At 43.8% G+C, this 20,572-nt stretch overlaps 1 protein-coding gene across 4 annotated transcripts in view; it reads left to right on the top strand.

Annotated features, from left to right (window-relative positions):
- Nucleotides 1-20,572, top strand: part of lpp (LIM domain containing preferred translocation partner in lipoma) — a 232,562-nt gene that overhangs the window by 57,460 nt on the left and 154,530 nt on the right. For 3 of the 4 annotated variants that reach the window (XM_063201661.1, XM_063201662.1, XM_063201663.1), the window contains one exon: nucleotides 18,995-19,182. In XM_063201661.1, coding sequence (XP_063057731.1) covers nucleotides 18,999-19,182 — 184 coding nt within the window. In that variant the 5' untranslated portion in view covers nucleotides 18,995-18,998. Of the gene's footprint in view, nucleotides 1-16,036; nucleotides 16,431-18,994; nucleotides 19,183-20,572 lie in introns of those variants that run through there. The other variant, XM_063201664.1, reaches the window with a different exon arrangement.

Genomic DNA, 20,572 nt, shown 5'->3' on the forward strand with positions numbered 1-20,572 from the left:
AGTTATGACAGGCAAGGCAATGTTCAGAATGCACTCTACATTAATATGGAGACGACAAAAAAATCCAGATTTCTCATGTTCCTTTCTCACTTTCTCTCTTTATATTTCTCATTCTCTTTCTCATTCTATTTTTCTTTCTTTCTTTCTTTCTTTCTTTCTTTCTTTCTTTCTTTCTTTCTTTCTTTCTTTCTTTCTTTCTTTCTTTCTTTCTTTCTTTCAATCACACACTCGCACATCAACAGGTTTTTCATGTGGGCTCTTACTGTGTGGTTTTGATTCTAAAAGTACTGTACATTGACAAAGTGACTACCATTGTGTGAACATAAAGGAGAGATAAATGTGAAGGGTGTGAGTGTCAATTACCCCAACCAAGATGTTCCATTAGTATGACCCTTGACATTGGCAATGTCTGCAGCCCCTTTCAACTGCCACAAGCCAGCCCTGCCTGTACCGTTACAGTGGCAGAGACAAACTGCGAAACTGCTCATTGTTCAGTGTGCGTCAGAAAAGCTATGTGATATGATACACCTTTTGTGACATTAAAATGGTGCGCCAGGCTGAGACGAGTGGTGGCAAGAAGTGTTCTGGCCCCCCTGCCGTGCGAATCTCAAAATACTGCCCAAGTCATGCAGCTTCAGCAGGGCCGCCTGAGCAGACCGAATTACAGAGAAAAATGGCAAATTAGCACCTGCTGTTCAAGGTTGATTTCTTATGTTGTCCAACAAAAGAGCCCATCCTCAGTCTGTGAGGGTAAAGTGTGTGTGTGTGTGTGCGTGTGCGTGTGCGTGTGCGTGTGCGTGTGTGTGTGTGTGTGTGCGTGTGCGTGTGCGTGTGCGTGTGCGTGTGCGCGTGCATGCATGTGCGTGCGTGCGTGTGTGTGTGCGTGCGTGCGTGCGTGCGCATGTGTGTGTGCGCGCATGTGCGTGCGTGTTTGTGTGTGTTTGTGTGGTGGATGATTGGGCTTATGAATCTGTGTGTGTTTCTGTGTGTGTGTGTGTGTGTGTGTGTGTGTGTGTGTGTGTGTGTGTGTGTGTGTGTGTGTGTGTGTGTGTGTGTGTGTGTGTGTGTGTGTCTATGTGTAATGTCTCTGTTTGTTTGTGTGTGATGCCTGTGTGTGTGTGAATGTAGTCTCATCTACGGCACTAGCTGTGCGGATCCTGCCCCTCCAGACACAGAGAGGGCCAGAGTGTGACTGAGCCAGCCCATGCTGATGAGAGAAATAGAGATGCTTTTATTTTTGCACGCTCTCCTGTACTCAAGACGCCCAGCTGGGATTTTAATTAACTACGCTTGAAGTTTCTCACCTCAGCTCTATCACGCAGCATTCCTGGAAAGACTTTATGTTCCACATCCTTTTTTTGTATTGTTTTGTATGGATTTTTGAGAACGTTTTATGTTCCCCTCGTTCTTATTCCATAGGGATACCCTAAGGCTCTCTTTTCAGCATTATTTGTGTCTGTTGAAAGAGCCCTCCGTCTTTTATGAGGCTCGGTGACGGGGGAAGTCTGGCCTTAGAGGCACGAAGGACCACAAAGCCAAGCGCAGTGTCAAGGCTGCTGCACACCAAACAGAGCACCTCCAGGCATTGAGCTCGAGAGCCTGACGTATCAATAGGTGCGCTGAACAGGCTGTTCAACAGTGGCGGAGTGCGCGAAGGTGAACAGTGAGGTGTCGTGGGTTGACAGCTGCCTGTCATCGCGCCTCGTCAGATCAGGATGATCTGATGAACTCCCGGGACACTGTCTCATATCGGCAGCAGACTGGGGGATCAAACACTCGCATTATGCAAGCTGTCCAATTCCATTTGATATTTTCCCCGTGCCAATACGGAGCTGTCGCTCAATATCAAACTAGCAGCTTTATATTTACAGTTTTTTTTCAGTTTTTGTGCGTGGAAAAGAACCTCTTCTTCTGCTTTTGTCGCTGGGGAGACGCTGGGAAAAACTGCGGTAACGGCACATAAGAAAACTCTCTGACAAGTTGTCAAGGCTTGATGCGGTGCACTTTTTCCAAAAGGTTTTTGATAAACATGTTATTATCCGGAGAGGGGTGAAAACATGTCGCTTTTCATAACGCAAAGATTGAGTCAAGATTTCAGGCCTCTTTAGAAGTCTGCTCCCTCCAAACGTCGTCTCGAGAGCTGGCAATTCCCCACGCACCTGCCGCCCAAGTGAGACGTGTTTGAATACTGTTTGGTAAACACCCTAAACCCCCTTGAGCTCACCAAATGTAATTTCATGTCACGGCTTTTATGCCATTTGCTTTTTGGAAAGTCATTAATTAATTAAGCTCGTGGGTCGCGCGCAAATTCCTCTTAAGACGGCAAGTAAATGACTTGGGCCACCACCAGCTGGGCCCCAATGGTTAGCAATTAAAAATAACCCCTCATGTCACGAGCACCACCACAGTGGGTCTCTTGTATTAGCCCCAAAGAGCTTTGTCCTGAGTGTAAGACTATTTCTAATTCCAATTTACTGATCCTCAAGTGGCATTTCCCATTGTGGCACTCGGGATTACAAGGGATCATGCAAGGTTATTTGTTGTTTGTGTAAGTAGGGCCTTTTTAATATGAACTTCGACTTATTATTTTCTTTCAGTCTGCCGTGTGATCAAATATGATCCATGGCAGATTCTTACCAACTACTAAATTCTTAGTATGTGTGTTTTTCAGGACAGACGCATTCACAGTGCATTGATTGCGATGTGCTGAGAGGCTCAGCATCCATCCACCACAGGTAGAGTAGAGTTTGCCGTAATCAAAGCCGCAATCTCTCTCAGCCCAACAAATGAGATGCAGAGCAACAGTTGGATGGCCTCGGGGGACAGGCTGCGAGATGGGGGCTCGTGTGTCGTCACCTGCTGCCTTCCTTTTGTCACATTCATATTTTATCTCCGCGCCGCCGCAACAACCGAACAACAAGGGAGAGAACAGGGAGGGGGGCGACCGTTTGTTGAAACTGTTATCAGCTGCCATTAATTACCGGATGAGAGGATTTAACAGGCAAATTTGCCAGCTCATCCCAGTTCTGCGAGCAGATAACGATCAAAAAAAACAAAAAAAGAATGTCCTCAAATGTCTGAAGCGGTGGGGGAGACGGTTGATGTCCGTTGCGCTCCACATTATGTACAGGTCCAGTCATGTCACTTCTGGCAATGTGATGACGGTAGTTTCTCTGCAGGTCACTGAGGGCCATTGTGCTGCTTGCCACCGCCAGTTACCTGGAGTCATGCTGGCCTGCTGCAGGAGATGACGGCTGTCTGCCTGCCAGCTTTCCAGTTCCCTTGAGTTGCATTGAGGTGGCTAATATTGTTTGTTGGTTTGTTGTTGTTGTTGTTGTTGTTGTTGTTGTTGTTGCTCTTATGTCTGCACTACAGAGGGAATGCACACTGAGAGGATGGAAGTTTGGTGTTGGTCTGTGAGACACCCTGGGAAAGTCAGCATGGGGTGAACCATTGGCTCACCTCGCTTAAAAAAAAAGACTGACAGGTAGACAGATGGACAGGCAGACAGACACAAGCAAGCAGACAGACAGGGTGGCAGGCATAGACAGACTACGATTAGCACGTTCACTTTGCTATGCCTTTAATGCTGTAGACTCCACTAAGAGGTAGACCAAAGGTTAAGTGCATGGTAACACTTCCAAATCCAGTGTTTACAAAACACAAGTTACATGTTGGCATTGTCAAAGAGGGAAAACAAGCTTCATAGTAGAGACTGATCCTGAGTTGCTGAATTAGTATGGACATTAAATTAATGTTTGTCCTTTAAGGAGATTCATTATTACATTTTAAAGCCATCAATTAATAATAAATTAATAGTATTTTAATATTTTTAAGCTGTTTTATGGCAGCTTATCTTTTTTCAATGATGTTTTATTTATATTTCATGAATATCTACTGGCAAAATAATCTGTGTGGAGTTGCTATCCTTTGATCTTGAAATCTGATCTCCATAAGGAGTCATAGTAAATTCCCTTGCATCACCTTTGTGAGTGATTTGGTCAATAAAATTATTGAAGGTGTTTTTTGGCACATAGTTGAGCAATCTTCCCGATAGAGAGTATTACTTGGCTTCAGACTGTGTTGTCTTTTCCATCCTCGGTCTGTAGTTGCTCTTTATTATGGTGTAATAGGAAACATCTGACCCTTGCGGTTAAGTGTTTTGGGATATTGTTTTTCGCCAAGCTTTCACGCTCTATGATAGCAGCAACGGTGGTGCAAATAGGCCGTGTCCCAACGCATTCAGGACATACATGGCTTGGCCCAAGAGCTTGCTCTTATCTTTTTCCTTCTTCCCTCCTCTTCGCCTTTCCTGCGTTGTCACAGTTCTCTCTCTTTCTCTCCCTCTCTCTCTCTCTGTCTCCCCATTAAACATTCAGCATTTGGAAGTGCTCCAAAACACTCGTTTGCTTTTATTAACATGTCAACACATGGCGTGGTGTGATGTCAGCCTTGCGGCACTCTCACTTCACCTCCGCCCACACAACAATTCCTCCTCCCATCCCAGCCCACACGGAGTGGCGCACATTTTCAGGATCCATAATGACCACTTGAACTCTTAACATAGCCCTTGTTTCCAAACAGAGGTGCGCTGAGGGAGAAGCGAGCTCTCGTCTGTGTAATGTTGCATTAGCCTGCTCAGCCATTCGACCAGCAACCCGGAGGCTGAAACGAGGAAAAACAGTGTAGTGCGCGGAGCGGGGAGCTGAGCGGAGCGGAGTGGAGTGGAGTAGAGCGGTGCAGAGGTGGTGACAGCGTGTTTGGGAGCGGGGAGGCGGAGTGGAGAAGAGGCGAACAGAACAGAGCAGTGCAGTGCAGTGCAGTGTAGAGCGGGTGGGTGGGTGTGCTGGATGGGCCGAGCGGAGTATAGCGGGGGGAGCAGGGCAGAGCCGCAGATGGAGAAGCTTCAATTTTTAAAACGGTTAGCCACGCTCGACTGAGTGCCTGTGCAGCTCGCTGCTCTGTGCTCAGTGGCACTGTGGCATCCGGGGGCTGCGCTGGACCGCAGCGCAACACAACACAACACACCACTCCACACCACACCACACCACTTCACGTCACGTGTGAGCGCTAAATTTAAGGCCACTGTCGCTCCACTCCAAAACACCCGCAAGGCCCAACCTCATCAACCTCACTTTCATCCATCATGATCTGGTTTTTAGTCTTCAGAATGATCTCACCATCTGTCTTTGGCTTATAATTTTTTATCTTTATGTCTGTCTTTATATATCCCTCACCTTTATTTCTTGACGGCATGTGAACAGTTCCACACATGTACAACCTTGGCTGATTTGGCTCAGTGGGTGTTGGGGTTGGCTATAGGATGAATAACATAAGGATTAGGATAAACTCTCAAGTTGGTTTAACCTCTGTTTAATCCATATTGAATAAACCAGTGTTGCTGCACAGGTTTTAACATGAAAAAACATTCCATGAAACAGAATGTCCTTTGGAGCAGGCCCTAGGAAAACAGCAGCTAGATGTTTAAACAACCTGAAATTGAACTGGAGAAACCGTGAAATCTAGAATTCGATAACACAAATGCAGCACCAAGACCTCAGCAGATCTGTGTGGGGGACGGAAAGTGCCCTGGCTCACTAAGCATACAGCTAATGTATGAGAGTCTTGCTGTGTGTCAGGTCAGTTTAAGTGGCCTAGGGCCTAATCTAAAGTGTCTGGTTCCTGATTGTGATTGGCTGATAAAGCATTCCAAGTGTTAGTAAATCAATCATAAACAAACAGCATTGCAAATAAAGATTCTATGCACGTCCAAGTTTGACGCTTCTGACAGAGTCGCTCGAATCTGTTGCACTTTGGATAGGGAGAATGCAGGAAAGGGAGATCTTTTTACTTTCTTACTTTACTTTCTTTTTTTACGTTGAGATGTCTGTGTGATTGCACAGACGATTCATTCCTGTGACCCGTCAATGTAGCATACTTGCTTTTGGCTGCACAATGTCCGTGCACACTGACCGATCATAGAGAATAAAAAAAGAATGATAATTAGAATCTTACTTAATCTGGACCGATGATGTTGCTCCAGTAACCAACCGCTTTCCTTGTGGGACGATGCAAGGTGAATGAATTGTCACTTCAACACTTCAACACTTTTTCACTCACGAAAATTGTTGAGTGGTTGTCTTGAATATAATCTTATCAGCGATTCATTTCAACAGTTTTAGATAAGCAATAAGTCACTTGAGTCCATGTGTTTGTGCTCTATTTATAATGACTTAAGTGAAGTTTTACAGCACTACACTTTGCATCTTGCTCCAACTCCCTTTGCCATTATAAATCGAATACAACACCACGGTCTCTTCTGGCTTATTGCTGAACTATGTACTAGGAATATAACGGAATTCTATTTTGACTTTTGACCTAACATACATTTTTCCTCATGTGAAAAGTAAATCAAACACATTTATAGTACAACTTGTCATATCATCATTCAAAAAAAGAGAAGAAAACAGTCATTTTAAAATCCCTCGTGCTCCAACAATGTAACCTCCACTGTATGTCAGTTTCTATGGAAAATATATGAGACTGAACAAATAAAAATAAACAGTACTGGAACACGTGTGCACATGTCAGTGTATTGATGAGTGTGCGGTAAACACCAGACATTGTTGCTAGAAGATCAATAGTGTTGAGCTTTTTTTGTGGAAAGAGCTGCTTGGCACAGCTGTATGCAATGAAAAGCTGCCGTTTATGTGCAAACTAGCCACAGCCTTGACAGTCCTCACTAGCCACAGTCTTGACCGTCCTCACTAGGCTAGCCACAGTCTTGACACTCCTCAGTAGCCACAGTCTTCACAGTCCCCATGTGAGAACTAGTCCACCAGCTTTCACAAGCTTCATCAAATAGCCAGGGACACATGCATGTGGCTGTGGTTTAAGGTCATTTGTCAGCAGGAAAGCTGGTTTGTGTTAATTCACTAAAACAGATGCAGTTAGCCTTAATTGTTCACCTTTGACCTTCCTTGAACACTGAACCATGTGTTGGCTGGATAGTTGCACAAAAGCCAATGTTTTTGTTGTTGTTGCTGTTTTCTAACACACAGTTCGTCGAACAATTCAAATCTCTCCAAGAAAATGGTGGTTGCCTTCTTCTCTTTTGTGTGGACATATATTTCATATTTAAAGAACCTCTTATGTTCTTAATAATAAGGATAACCAGTAATGGTCTTAATAATGATAATAATAATAATAATAATAATAATGATAATAACAATCATAACAATAATAATAACCATAATAATAATAATAATAATAATAATCATAATAATAAAAGTAATAATAATAATAATAATAGTAATAATAATAATAATAATAATAATAACCTTCAGAATTAGAAAAATGTCAAATGTTTGTTTGGTTGTCATGAACATGTTGTATAAATGATAACTTCACAATGACTTTGGACCTGCAGAATTGGCATTGTAACACATTCAGATTCCTCAGCATGGCACTCAGGTATGTCCTAGCTTAGTGATATGTATCAGTGTCTGCATATGCACCCCTCCCCCGCTGATGTCTTCTTCTGTGTTTTTATTTCTTTCTCTTCCCATTTCTTCCTTTATCTAGCTCTCTTTTCCTTTGCATGTTCATGTCCATTTTGTCCACCTGTTCACTTGTGTTTGGCATCGCCCAAAAAGAATAGTCAGAATAGTCTAGATGGTGGAGATGTTGGCACTCCTGCTAGGCAACCACCGCATTAATCACCACCATAGCAAGCATCCTTTCACAACTGCGAGTGTGAGTGATTTACTACAGTATTTTTGTGCGGGTGTTTCTCATAGTGTGTGTGTTGTGTTGTGTTGTGTTGTGTGCGTTTGTGTGTGTGTTTGTGTGTGTGTGTTCATGCGTGTGCGTGTGCGTGCTGAACATACCCTGACAAAGAAGGCTGACAAACAGGCCTTGTCCCTTTACACAAAGCATGTGTGTTATTTTTCTTCCACACCAGCATTGCCAAACCAACAACACGAAATAAACATCGTTAACATTTCCAGGATGACAGTTGTGACCATGAAGTCTTTTCAGATGAGACTGGGACTTACGCTTAACCCCAGTTACATAATCACATAGTTTTCCACTACATACTGTAGCTTTATGAACTGCATGTTTTTTGTCTGTTTTGTATATTGGCTTCCATTGACGGTTTACGACACAGTGCCATTTTTTTTTCAGACCAAAGACATAAAGTTAACGCACACACACAAACACACACACCTTGTAATAATGCTAAATCTGTACGGGATGCATGCATGCATGCATGCTTGCATATGAATGCATGGTTTTGAATCCTGTCCATCTGTCCATTTGTCAGTGTTTAGGTGTTTGGTGTCTTGAATAAAAGGAGTACTGTAGAGTGCGCCAGGTCAGTGGAGTCCAATAGTGATAGTCGATGGGGATACTTAGCAATAGTGAGAAACACCCTCAAGCATACACAGCCTCATAAACATGCAATTCCTATAGGCATTGCAGAGGGTAGTTTTGTACAATCAGGCCAATTGACCCACTTATTTTGTGGATTGTGTATAATGACCTTTTGACGTAGGAGCCATGGTGGAGGGTCAGTTATGGCGTCAAGGGCATTGCTCTCGTATAATGGCATAATTAGAGGCTGCGCTCCCCTGCATGTGACCACATTATCAGAGCTATGTACTTCTGTCAGATTTAATCTTGTGTAATGCACATGCATAAAGGAAGTGGTTCTTGGGAACAGTGGATTCTGTATTTTTTCAATAGCTGTAAATGTAACCTTTCAATGCAGGTGTGGATTTTCTGGTGCAATTACATCTCCTTTTGGGTGCGAAAAAAATGGGCCTAGGTCTTTGCACCTTATAATGATGCATGTGATTACTCATGAGTTCAACTTCCATAGCCATGTGCCACCTTGAATTGCATTCCCTATTCAATACTGTACCCAGTTGTCAACAGGAGCATCCCTATTTCAAGGCTGCACCAAGGATCATGTCCACAGACCCAATACAAAAATGTTGCTTCTCATGCGGTGGGGGTTGATTGATGGCTGTGTTTACCTACCATATCAGGCCGGATGGTGTTCCTGGATTGCCCACCCATGTCTACTGAAATCAAGTCAATTAATTTTCTTTTTTTAGCACTGCACAGTTGACAAGCGCCTCCCAAAATTAAAAAAAAACAGTTCTAAAAAAAAAGTAGTTAACATTTATTAAATAGAGAAAATAGAAGTTAAAAGGTAAACAAAATGCAAGTAAAAAAGTTGGAAAGTAGATAACATGTATTAATATTGTCCTCAGTCCTCAGGTTGAAATTGGAGTGTAGACTGACAGATTGAAGTGTGAAGTTGTTAAAGTGGTCTTTTGTATGGGCCCAGCTGACATGCTAGGCTTTTCACCTGACCTCTGAGCAGACTCTGGTATAGGGGCTGGCATGTTCTTTCTAATCTTCACGGTCAAGGCCACGGTGGAGGTGTCTATGGAGTTCAAACCATTTCAAGGTCATTAAGGCAGCAGAGGACAATGAGGTAAATTCCACTTTTTAAAACGTCATATTCTGACATGATAAACAAAAAAGATAAATGAAACCACAGATTACTTACTTTGAGTACCTTAACTCATTGAATACCAGGAACGTAATTTGATGTAATTTTACTCTCTCTTTCTCTCGTTGTCTTGTTTTCTCTCACTCTACCTTTGACCCCCCTTGTTTATGATGCCATGAGCATGTCCTGTTGGTATCCCTACAGCTCGCCATGTGGCTGTATACATTAGCACGCTTGGTTGTATTTGACTGAGAACGGCCTACTCTCTCACTCTCTGCCTGCATGACTCTGAGTCCCTGCACGTACGGCTATTCAAATCCGAGGGGGCGAGAGAGATCCACCCCCCCTTCGCTCCTCCTTTCATCTCAACGACCCAGCCGATCACTGCCATGATTAAGCTCGACTTGCTCACCTCGACCGCGCAGGCTGCGGCTGTGATGTGAGCTCTAAGGACATCAGACGGGGTCGTGCACTCGCAGATAATGCACCATGGGAGCTTGGACCCCCGCGATGCAGTGAGTGATTGAATTGTGAAGTTCTTGGAGGAGAGCCTGGACATCTGAGTTGCAGAGGGGGGTTGTTGATGGAGAGGAGGAGGGAGGGGGTAGAGAGAGAGCAGTGGTTGGCCACATACCTCCACATCTATAGTGTACACTCATCTCCATGCAGTGTGAACATGAAGCCAGAGACTCTTTGATCCTGCTTAAGCCTCTCTCCTTACATGTCTGCAAGGTCACAGGTCAGCTTCTAGGGTTTACAGTTGCGGCGCTTCTAGCTGGCATTTTTCCCAGAGCCACGGAGACTGGGGATTGTGCATGACGGCGCGGTAAAGCTCACTGGCTTGAGGATAGAGATGGAGAGAGCGTGCAAGGTGAACGGTGCAATACTGTGTGATGCGCTGCACTGCGCTCCCCTTCCAATGGCCATAAGGTTCCATCCTGTAACATGTTTCACACCAGATTCTATCCCGTGAACTCACCTTGCCCGCTACAGTAAACCTCCAACACCCCCAACTCTTGTCTTGCTACCCTAACACTACAGAAATTTCTCTCTCTCGAGATGCTTGGTGCACAATTTCTGTCTCGAGATGCTTGATGCTAAAGGCTGACTTTGTCTGACTGTGTGTGCGTGTGCGTGTGCGTGTGCGCGCGTGCGTGCGTGTGCGCGTGCGCGTGTGTGCATAGGCTGGTGCTCGTGTTAAAAGATGATTGTGGGTGGGCTTTTCCGACTGCTCTCCAGAGGCAGAATATAAATCCTTGCATCAATCCAGGAGGATGAAGCGGGAAACACGAGGGCCAAATTGCACTTCAACAACAACAACAACGACAGAAGCCAAAAAAGTGCTTGCTGTATACACGCACACACACGCACACACACACACACACACACACACACACACACACACACACACACACACACACACACACACACACACACACACACACACACACACACACACACACACACACACACACTCATACTCACAGATACAGGGCGTTGAAATAGTTCAAATGATATTTCAAACGATTTCAGAATGCGATGGTGAAATAACCGCTGTTGGTGACCTCACCCTGGCGCTCAGACGCTTCTGGTGGAGAGTGTTGGCTATATTTTGCTCCATTTCGCAATGTGTAATCTGCAGGAACAACTCCACCATGATCCACATATGTGGCTTGCTGGCCCAGCCTCGAGGTTCCAAGGTTGGGCCGTGTTTCACAACTGCTCATCAGCATGTTTGTGTATAGTGTGTTGGTGGATTACGGTAGAGAGTGTGTGTATGTTTGTGGATCAAGTTTCCGCATTCAAGCCTCCGTTCTGATATTTGACCACCCTCGTGTCACTGCTTCTTGGCTTGTAAAGCAGTTTTGTGTGCTGGGTTGGCCTCCTTAGGGCTTCTTGGTTGTGTCTTCACCACATTCTCGAATCCATGACCCTAATACCAAGTGTGGCAAGTGGTGCTACATAATTTCGTTATTTTTCTGTTGGACTGTTCTAACTCAATGCAATGCAACAAGTTGCATGGCTCTGAAACCATTTTTTTGTTGCTTTGTCACACAGTAGTGTTGTGTGGCTTGCCTTGAGGACACAGTACTAGAAGTGCTGCTGCTTCTTGCTTCATGATTTCACTCGGCTTGTGTCGTAATTATGCCAGTTGTTGTTATTTTGTTTACAGTCCCTTACAGTCCCTAGTTCCTTCTCTCACGGAAGCCGATAAAACCTTTATGACCTCTTTTGAATAATCTCTAATTGGCAAACAACATACTTTTTTATGTTTCAGGGCGTCAGGGTGAGGTGAAGTTTTGAACAAAACAACCTGTGGCTGGCTTTCTTGCTAGCTGATAGAGCTGTGAAAGCCCATTGGGAAACTCCAACTCCCATTGTCATTGTGACACAGCACTCCACAGCACACAAGTGAACACTGCACACTGCACACAATGAAATTGCATTTATGCCTCACCCGTGCAAGGGGGCAGCCCTCAGTGGCGCCCCATGGGGAGCAGTGCGGTGGGACGGTACCATGCTCAGGGTACCTCAGTCATGGAGGAGGATGGGGGAGAGCACTGGTTGATTACTCCCCCCACCAACCTGGCGGGTCGGGAGTCGAACCGGCAACCTCTGGGATGCAAGTCTGACGCCCTAACCGCTCACCCATGACTGCCCATATGTGTTTGGGTGGTTGACGTTTAAGGGCGTAACGCGGAAAAAAAAATGAAAAAAAATAAAGCACTTAGTGGTCAGTGGAATTTCGCCTTATTTTTGCCATTTTTGGGAAAATGTGTCCTGCATCAACACATTGCATAGGCATGTCACACCGCAGGAAAATGAAGTCACGCCACAGGAAATTCACTGCATTATGGCCATTTTAATCCTTTTGTATACATGACATGTGACATCTGAGCTCATGCTAATATGATAATGATATTGCGTATAATCTTAATATGTGTTTTCATTTATAAAACATTTTTTTTTCCTTCTATAAGAGCAGTCACACCACAGGACACCATAAAATGAACCTAAGCATTGCATGACAGAAACATTGCAATATGAAGACATACAGTATTAAGAGGTTAATAGTCACCATAAACTTCCACAGCACTCTCCAATAGCTGAGGTATAACTGGTTAGGAGCCTGTCTTTAAGACCCTTGTAGTTGGCCTTGCAGCTGCCCATTCACAAACATTGACATACATGTCACCCCACAGGGCGCAATTTGTGTTACGAAATTGAACTTGTAGTTAATATTACTGTCTTGAGTTTTTTTCACATTCACATATCTTAATATAAAGTTAATATTTATGCAATCATGCCAAATGCTTCATATATTATTCAAAATGTTGTTGGGTAATTTATATATATATTATATTCCAGGTTTCATTATTGTTACAGTCACACCGCAGGATATTTGACATATAAACCTTTACATAAATCTTAACAAAAAAAATTCTTCTCATCTAAGACTAATATGAAACATAATGTACCACATCTTCTTTCATTGACATTTGTGTTTTAAAGGAAAAATAACAGTTTTGTAGGTTTTTAACCAATGTTACGAAAAAACAAGGCGTCACATCTCCCACCCGTTTAAGGGCAGATTATAGTTCAGCAACTGCGCCCGTTGATTCTGGTCGCTAACCACTGTTGATGTTATAGATCTGCGCACGAGGTCTCATGTCGTTAGCCACATTTGGCTACATAGCTACAAGGCTACAGTACAGTAGTCAGACTGCAGGCATTGTGCAGTGAGTGCTAAAACTGATGTATTGTTTGTTTGTTACTTACTAATTCAGTCATTGTAACTTCATTTATTTACACACACTAGAAAGAACGCGTTCGTTTTTAAAGGAAAAATAACAGTTTTGTAGGTTTTTAACCAATGTTACGAAAAAACAAGGCGTCACGTCTCCCACCCATTTAAGGGCAGATCATAGTTCAGCAACTGCGCCCGTTGGTTCTGGTCGCTAACCACTGTTGATGTTATAGATCTGCGCACGAGGTCTCATGTCGTTAGCCACATTTGGCTGCATAGCTACAATGCTACAGTACAGTGGTCAGACTGCAGGCATTGTGCCGCGAGTGCTAAAACTGATGTATTGTTTGTTTGTTACTTACTAATTCAGTCATTGTAACTTCATTTATTTACACACACTAGAAAGAACGCGTTCGTATTTCACAGAATATTGACAGTTTGGCTCTCGTAAACTACCGGAGAACTGTGCTGCCACGAGAACAAGGAAGTAGCGAGACGACCAATCACAGAGCCTTTTCTCTGCGACCTTCGTCTGACGTGTAGTCAGGATTTTCTTGAGGCGCACAACGACGGTTGCAGAGCCTCTGCGCAGGGGGCGTGGTCGTGCACAGACAGTTGCACAGGCTCTGCAACCGTCAGCGCCAATAAGTATAAATTGGCCTTTACACACACACACACACACACACACACACACCGACACACACTGCTGTGCTTGTGCTGTGGCTTTCGAGTATAGTGCATATAGAGGGGAAAGCAGGTGATGGGATTTGCTACCTCTGTGGTACCTAATCAAATTACTGCCAATGGCTGTGATTGGTTGCTGTTGCGCAGATGCCTTTTCAGGATAAACCCTTTACATTCGTGAGAGGGTCTTACGAGGACAGACACCAACAGCAGAAAGAGAAATGGGGGGAGGCATAGGCATGGCTTTAGTCTCCATACATGTGCACGCGCACATGCAAGCGCAAGCGCAAACGCAAGCGCAAGTGCAAACGCACACGCACGCACACACACACACTAAAATTATGACTGAGCAATTCCAAACACACACACACACACACACACACACACACACACACACACACACACACACACACACACACACACACACACACACACACACACACACACACACACACACACACACACACACACACACACACACACACACACACATGCATGTCCACACAAAACACCCCCCATCCCATCCCATCCCAGCAACCCATTACGATTAACTTCAACTTAACATGTGCTCCTCATTATCTTGTTACACAGGCTGGCAGACCTCGCTGTCTCTGAAATAGACTGCACGCAGAGGCAGCCAGCCCTCCCCTTTCCTCTCCTGACCCTTCCTCATGTCCTGAGAAAGTACCAGTGGTTAATGCTATTTGATACACATCTCATAGAGGGAACATACCCCAGTATTTTTCCACCAAGGGCCCTGGGCTGATGTTACTGTGTCTGCGGTTGCTACTGCTGTGGCTGCTGGCGTCTTGTGTGGTGCGCGTGGGTCAGGCATGCCAAACTGGCACTGTTAGTGTCTGCCACCACAGAGATGGGCGTGCACACACACACACACACACACTCAAAAACATACATAAGCAGACATTAAGTTGACTTGCGTGTCCAGTATTTTCATCAAGTACTTTGAAGTTGATCAAGACACAGGATAAAGGATCTTGAGGTCTTTAAAAAACTTTTATTACCTTAAAATTGATCAAATTGAATTATGTCCCTAATCATGTTGATGACCAGTCATGGGAACGGAACAGCCTGTGCGTGGTTTCAATGAAATTTGTGATGGCTGATGTCAAAGAGTGTGTGTGTTTGTAGGTGTGTGATGACTCTGGTGGCCAAGTCCAGTTAGAGCATGCCAGAGGGGGAGCATTCCCAGTCAAACTCACCCCCAAATGCCACCAATAGCATTTCAGGAGAAAATGAGATGGTTAACACGTCTTGGAGTTGTCTCTGTGTGTACTGGACAGAACGTTAAGAGCTGATGAATAATTACAAAAACAGATAAGCATTTTTGTCATGCCTTTGGTAGCTGTTGGTGTCCCAGTCTCGTATACAGTAAACAGTCTTGATGTATCAGCAGGTGTGGACATTCTGGGTTGAGAAATCAAAAGTCTTGTCATATTTTTAAAAAAGCCTTTCTGTAAACAAGCCTATTCCAAGCCTATTCCTATTCCAAAATGTGTCTGCCCAGGTAAATTAACTAATTTGTGAGTTTTCAGTATGTGGCAGAAGGAATTCAATGGCAGGACTTTTGCAGTTCAGTTTTTGCACCTTGGAGTATCGTTACTACTTCACCCATCTCTACAACAATTAGTACACACAGATATGATTTTTTCCCTCTGTTTCACCTGCTCTTGTGCTATTCTTTGTATTGTATATTTATACAAAAAGTTAATACATTTTCAATGAGTCAACAGTCATAATATTCATAGTAGGTTAATCTGTCGTCCTCTGTATCCTCTCATTAGCTCGCTCACCGTTCCCATCCTCTTTCAGTAATCCCCTTAACTACCAGGTGCTGTAAGGTGATCAATGTTGACCCAGAGGTCAGTGCACTTAAAGGATTCAATAGTAAAGTGTGTTCCTCTCTGACCTGAGATGAGCTCCTCCCGACCTGTCTCATCTTCGGACGCACCCCCAGTCAGCAACACGCGCCACCCAAACTCGGTAGCATTAGCTTTGCCTACAGACAGTATGAGGTGCCTTAAGTTAGAAGTGACCAAATTGTTCCATGTGTTCCCTTTTTAAACATCCCTGTAGGACTAGTAAACCGACCCAAAAGTTGTTGCACAAAATGAAACATGGCAATTTCCTGCCTAGATAAAGAAATGGCACTGTAATGACAGGCGTAGTAACACATTCGGACTACCTCGACTTCGATGCATTGATACTTTCACTCCTAGTCCTCTCGCACGAAGGAAGAGGGGGAGGGAGGGCAACTTTTTTGTCGGTTTACTAGTCGTGCAGGGATGTTTAAATAGGGAACACGTGGAACAATTTGGTCACCTCTAACTTAAGGCACCTCATGCTGTCTGTAGGCAAAGCTGAGCCAAGCTAATGCTAACGAGTTTGGGCAGAGCACGTTATTGACTGGGGGAGCGTCCGAAGACGAGACAGGTCGAGAGGAGCTCATCTCAGGTCAGAGAAGAACACACTTTATTATTGAAACACGGTGGACTGTTCCTTTAAAGTCTATCTGGAGTGTGTGTGAATGTGTGAAAGTGGGTGTGTCTGAAATTGGGGATACGGGACCGCAGACGGGTGATGATCTCAAGTCTTGTGGGCGAGAGGTGGTTTCCAGTGGGGTGGGACCAGGAGGGTGCTTACAATCCTCTTCCCCTCACATGAATGGAAAAATAGCTGGGCTCTCATAAAAGTTTTGTTCTTCCTTGCTCACATACTGACTTATCTGACTTGATTGACCTGGCCAACAAAACAGACTTTGAGACAAAATGCATGGCCTGTGCATGAATGGAATTATTCCACTCTGTGGGCTCTTTGCAGACAGTTGGACATTGTGATCGATCATGAAATAATTACTCTGTGTTTTCCAAAATGATGGGAACACACGTGTAAAAATATCCATTCGGAAAGAGGACACGACACACATGTAGAGACCTCCCATATTCGTCCCCCTTTGACGTCAGACAGCCTGCTGGCCCAGGTTCTTCTAGGTCACTGGTGTCATGATACTCTAGGCATCATATTCAGCCGTGGAATGGGGGGGCAACATCATAAGCAGATGTTGTTTGGGATCTCCTGTGGCACCCCCTTGGCACTCGTTTGGCACTCCCTGGGCAGCCCTTAGCTTCATGCACACAGTTCTTGAATCATCAACATTCAACTTAACGCAATCAAAACAATTTTGTGGTGTTTGTATTGTACAGTATGATTTGGGACGATTGCTCTTTAACAGCCACTCTCTCATGAGGGCCTCTTCCACTTTGTAATGCCTCACTTAACAGTTCTATCTGCTTCAAACAAGCCCTCATGTTTATGTACTTAAACACAAACCCCAACACCGGTGAAGTTGGGACGTTTGGTAAACTTTGAATAAAATCAAAATGCTAGCATTTTCAAAACATTCAATCAATTAGGTGGAGAAAAGTGAAAAGACAACATATTAACTGTTAAAACCAAGAAAAAATATTTTTTTGGGGGACATATGTACTCATTTCTAATTTCTAACTGCAACACGTCTCAAATAAGTTGGGACGGGGATCAGTGAAATGTAATAAATATCCAAATAAGATAAAACACCAAAGAAGAACATTTCAAAATGAATTGTACTGATGGACAATATGAGTGTCCAGGTATAAGACCATCAGAGAGAGGCTGAGTCACTCAGAATTAAAGATGCAGAGGAAATAATTACCATAGTTATTACATATATTTTTTAATTCCCTTTCATTTACCATGATTTAATGTACATAAGACATATTTTTGTTATTAAAATCATTGTATAGATTCATGACATCATGAAATATATATTGGCTGTAGTCTCACTCTAGCACTCCAAGAATTACAGCTATTGAAAATTGACCATATTAATAATGCTTCATGTGTGCAAATGATAGAGGGGTTTACCATTCTCCTAGGGACCCGAGCTCACTTGAAATAGTCCCAGAAGACATGGGAAACTGTCCTTTGTTTACGGAAGTCAGCAGAAGTTGCAGAAGTCAATTCTTTTTGAAAATAATAGTCTTGCACATCCTGTCCTACAGTGAAAATGGACCATCCAACTTGTGTTAGTGCTAACTTCAAAAGTCAGACTCCATGATGGCATGGGGGTGCAGTAATGCATTGGTTAAGTTGTTCTCACTCATCTGTAGAGTTAAATACAGTGCTGAATGATGTAAATGGGTTTTAAACAGCATGAAAAGCCACTCATGCTCTATATTTTGAAGGGACATCATCAATTACTGCCACACAGTAAGGACAAATTGCATTCTCTACTATGTTTTAACAGTTTAACTCCATCATAAGGACCAGCAGGTGATAAAATGGCGGGCTTTTGTTCAAGACCTGTCACACTGTACTGTAAGCACTACAGAAAGGGAAACATTGCAAAAGATGACAAGGGTAATACGCCCACCACTTAAGGTAGTGAAATCATGTCCAAGATAGGAATTAACACCATTTTTTATATAAGACATCTCATCGGTTAAGTGTTGTCTTTTGTTTTGTTTTTAGCCTTCCTTGACATTTGCTGCCTTTTATTGTCCCCGTCCCGACTCTTTTGAGACGTGTTGTTTTTACGTATTCATGAATGTCCCCCAAAACAATAATTTAGGTCAGTTTTGATGGCTGATATGTTTTCTTTGTGTCGATTTAAAAAAAAGAAAAAAATCTGTGTTATTTTCTTAGGTACAGGTAGTATAAGCTCTCTCAGAAAACTGATGTCAGCTGTGTGTAATAAACTCCTTGTTTAATGAACTATTTGTGAATGATTTGTTGGATTTGAACAATGTGCATTATGTGTACTGGAACTGTACGCTGTTAGAGACATTAAAATCCTTCTGAGATGAAATAAGTCACTATTCTCTTTTTTAAATCTTTTTTAAATTATATTTTTTCATTAAACAATCATATACCACACTCCCAAGCTTATTGTAATACTAGTTTGAAACACATGTACTTTGTCATTTATTGAATACAATTATGAATAAAAGTTAAACCGCTCTACTGTGCTGTTTCTCCAGAACCATGTGGAGTGGCGAGGGAGGTTCCGGGGAGCAGGGGGGCCAGGTGACGGCCCGCATGGAGACTAGCCCGCCTATGGGCACCACCAGCTTCTCCGTATCCCAGCAACAGGCCCCCAAGAAGTTCGCCCCCGTCGTGGCACCCAAGCCCAAGTTCAACCCTTACAAAGGAGGAGACGGGGCAGAAGGTATGGCTAAGTTCCCTATAGATAGTCGGCCATTGCAGATATTGCACTATATGATGTAATGCCATTGATGTATAAGGGATACATTGTGAATATGCCAATACATACGTACATACATGCAACAATGGGCTAGAAAGCACAGAAAACACACACACACGCGCACACACACAGACACACTCACAGACACAGACACACACACACACACACACACACACACACACACACACACACACACACACACACACACACACACACACACACACACACACACACACACACACACACACACACACACACACACACACCCTTAAAGGTATGACTGAGCATTCAAGTGAGCAAGTACATTATTGAAGACTGAGCCAAACATACCTTTTGCAACGCACGCACGCACGCACGCACGCACACACACACACACACACACACACACACACACACACTAAATGGTATGACTGAGCAATTCCAAACATATCCATTCCCACACACGCTAACACGTACAGGTTCATAAACATGCGCGTACACACATGCACACTCACACACAGTATGAGGCTACATCCATACGGCAACGCAACAAGGCTTTTTTGGAACTGGGTAAAAATATATATTGCGTCCACAAAGGAATTGATCAGTAAAATATCACATCATCATGGTAATGAAGTTGCCTGGTTAACACCAGACCTAATCACAAGTGAGATTGAAACGATTGTGTAGAACTAAAGGCAGTATGGGAGTTCCCAGGCTAGCAATGAAGTGCTTACTGTCCAAATGGCAACGGAAACGGAAACGTTGCCAGATCTTTCCACTCTGGAACCTGTTCTCAAAAAAATATCGTTTGGGTACCCAAAATGGCAATTCCTTATGGACACGAGACCCCAACGATAAACAATAATATTGGATTCACTCGAATCCGTTCCTGTCTGGATGTGGTCTGAGGGTTTTGGACAGAAAGGGAACACCAATAAAGCAGCGGGGGAGGGGACACATGAAGGACGTATGACTGAGCCAAACATAACCACACACACACACACACACACACACACACACACACACACACACACACACACACACACACACACACACACACACACACACACACACACACACACACACACACACACACACACACACACACACACACACACACCACACACAAGTTTATAGCCAATAAAACAGCAGGAGAGAGGACACACTTAAGTCATGCCTTAACAACAATCCCCCCTCCTCCCTCACACTCTCACACACTCACACTCACACACACACACACGCGAGGTCATGAGGAGTGTGTCAAGGCCCGGCGTGACCAGCGAGAAGAGAAAGTCACGCCTGTGAATCGCACACACACACACACACACACTCACGCAGAAGCATACACACACACACACACACAAACACACAC

The sequence above is a fragment of the Engraulis encrasicolus genome, chromosome 6, assembly GCF_034702125.1.
Source record: "Engraulis encrasicolus isolate BLACKSEA-1 chromosome 6, IST_EnEncr_1.0, whole genome shotgun sequence".
NCBI classification, from domain to species: Eukaryota; Metazoa; Chordata; class Actinopteri; order Clupeiformes; family Engraulidae; genus Engraulis; species Engraulis encrasicolus.